Here is a 1,166-nt window from a genome sequence, read left to right as displayed (position 1 = left end):
CGCCGTGGTGGCCAAGCGCGCCAGCGGGCCGCCGGCCGCCGCCGAGCACCTCTATGAGAACCTGTGCGCCATGGAGGGCAGTCCCGAGGCCAGCAGCATCTACCACAACAGCGAAGACCTGAGCTGGCCCGGCCCCGGCCCCGACGACAGCCTGGAGGCCCAGTACCGGCGGCTGCTTGAGTTGGAGCTGAGTGAGGCCGGCGATGAGGCCGGGGCCAGCGTGCGCTCTGGCGCTCAGACGGGCTTCAAGGCCAAGCTGGTGACACTGCTGAGCCGGGACCGGAGGAAGGGGCCTGTCCCATGTGACCGGCCCTGAGCCCTTGAGCTACGTGGCCACTGGAGGAGAGAGGTAGACATCTGGGCATACACACACCCACGTCTACTCTGTCCTGCAGAAACCCTTCCCCCACCCTCCCTCCACCCAGTGTATAGTGTACAGAGGTTTGCTAATAATAAAGCCTTCCAGCTCCAGCCCAGACTCAGTACCACCACTGCTCCACTATGTGACTCCTAGTCTCACCTATTCTCACTTTAGCTCTTGCCAGTGGCTCCTGTGAGTACACATGGGCACACAGACCTCACTCACATTCCTTGCAGCAAAGCCCAGTGCCCTGCGCTGGGTTCCACAGTTGAGGAGGGCCTGACCTTTGCCACCAGGGGGCTCATATCCATGGGAGAAAATAACGGTGGGCCTCCACCGTCCGCTCCCCTTCCTGTGAAGATGAACACTGAAAGGCAGGCAGAGCTTCATCAGAGGGCAGGGGCCCAGATCCTAGGGGAGAGTGTGGACCCATAGACCTCCAGGGGGCCCAGGGGGATCTGTGGCCAGAGCAGGAAAACCCCTGAAAGTCCTGTAAGAGATTGGTCTGCTCCTGGAGAGGGAGGATTTTGCCTAGGGAAGAGACACAGATGAACTGACAAAGGAGCAGTCCAGGAAGCCAGATGTGAGGGAGCCAAATGGAGACCTGGAAGCCTGAGCTAGGGAGGAGGTGGGGACAGGCCTGGAGGAAGAGGGAAAGGTTTAAAAAATGTACACACACAAAGCATTCGTCCTCTGTTGAGGACAGGGGACAGACATATGTGGGGGACCTCGGACCTCAGTTTCCCCAATTTTAAAGGATAAAGATCAAATTTTATATTAGACATGCATCCATTTGTTTGCTTTT

General features: G+C 58.1%; 1 protein-coding gene across 1 annotated transcript in view; it reads left to right on the top strand.

Annotated features, from left to right (window-relative positions):
* DOK3 (docking protein 3) overlaps window positions 1–316 on the top strand; it is a 3,664-nt gene extending 3,348 nt beyond the window's left edge. The window contains exon 5 of the mRNA XM_042782552.1: window positions 1–316. This exon is cut by the window's left edge and continues 356 nt beyond it. Coding sequence (XP_042638486.1) covers window positions 1–316 — 316 coding nt within the window.
* Window positions 317–1,166: the final 850 nt, after the last annotated feature.

Source organism: Orycteropus afer, unplaced genomic scaffold, assembly GCF_000298275.1.
Source record: "Orycteropus afer afer isolate SDZICR_OR568_19922 unplaced genomic scaffold, OryAfe1.0 scaffold00366, whole genome shotgun sequence".
In the NCBI taxonomy this organism is placed as follows: Eukaryota; Metazoa; Chordata; class Mammalia; order Tubulidentata; family Orycteropodidae; genus Orycteropus; species Orycteropus afer.
This window is presented reverse-complemented; position numbering and strand designations above follow the sequence as displayed.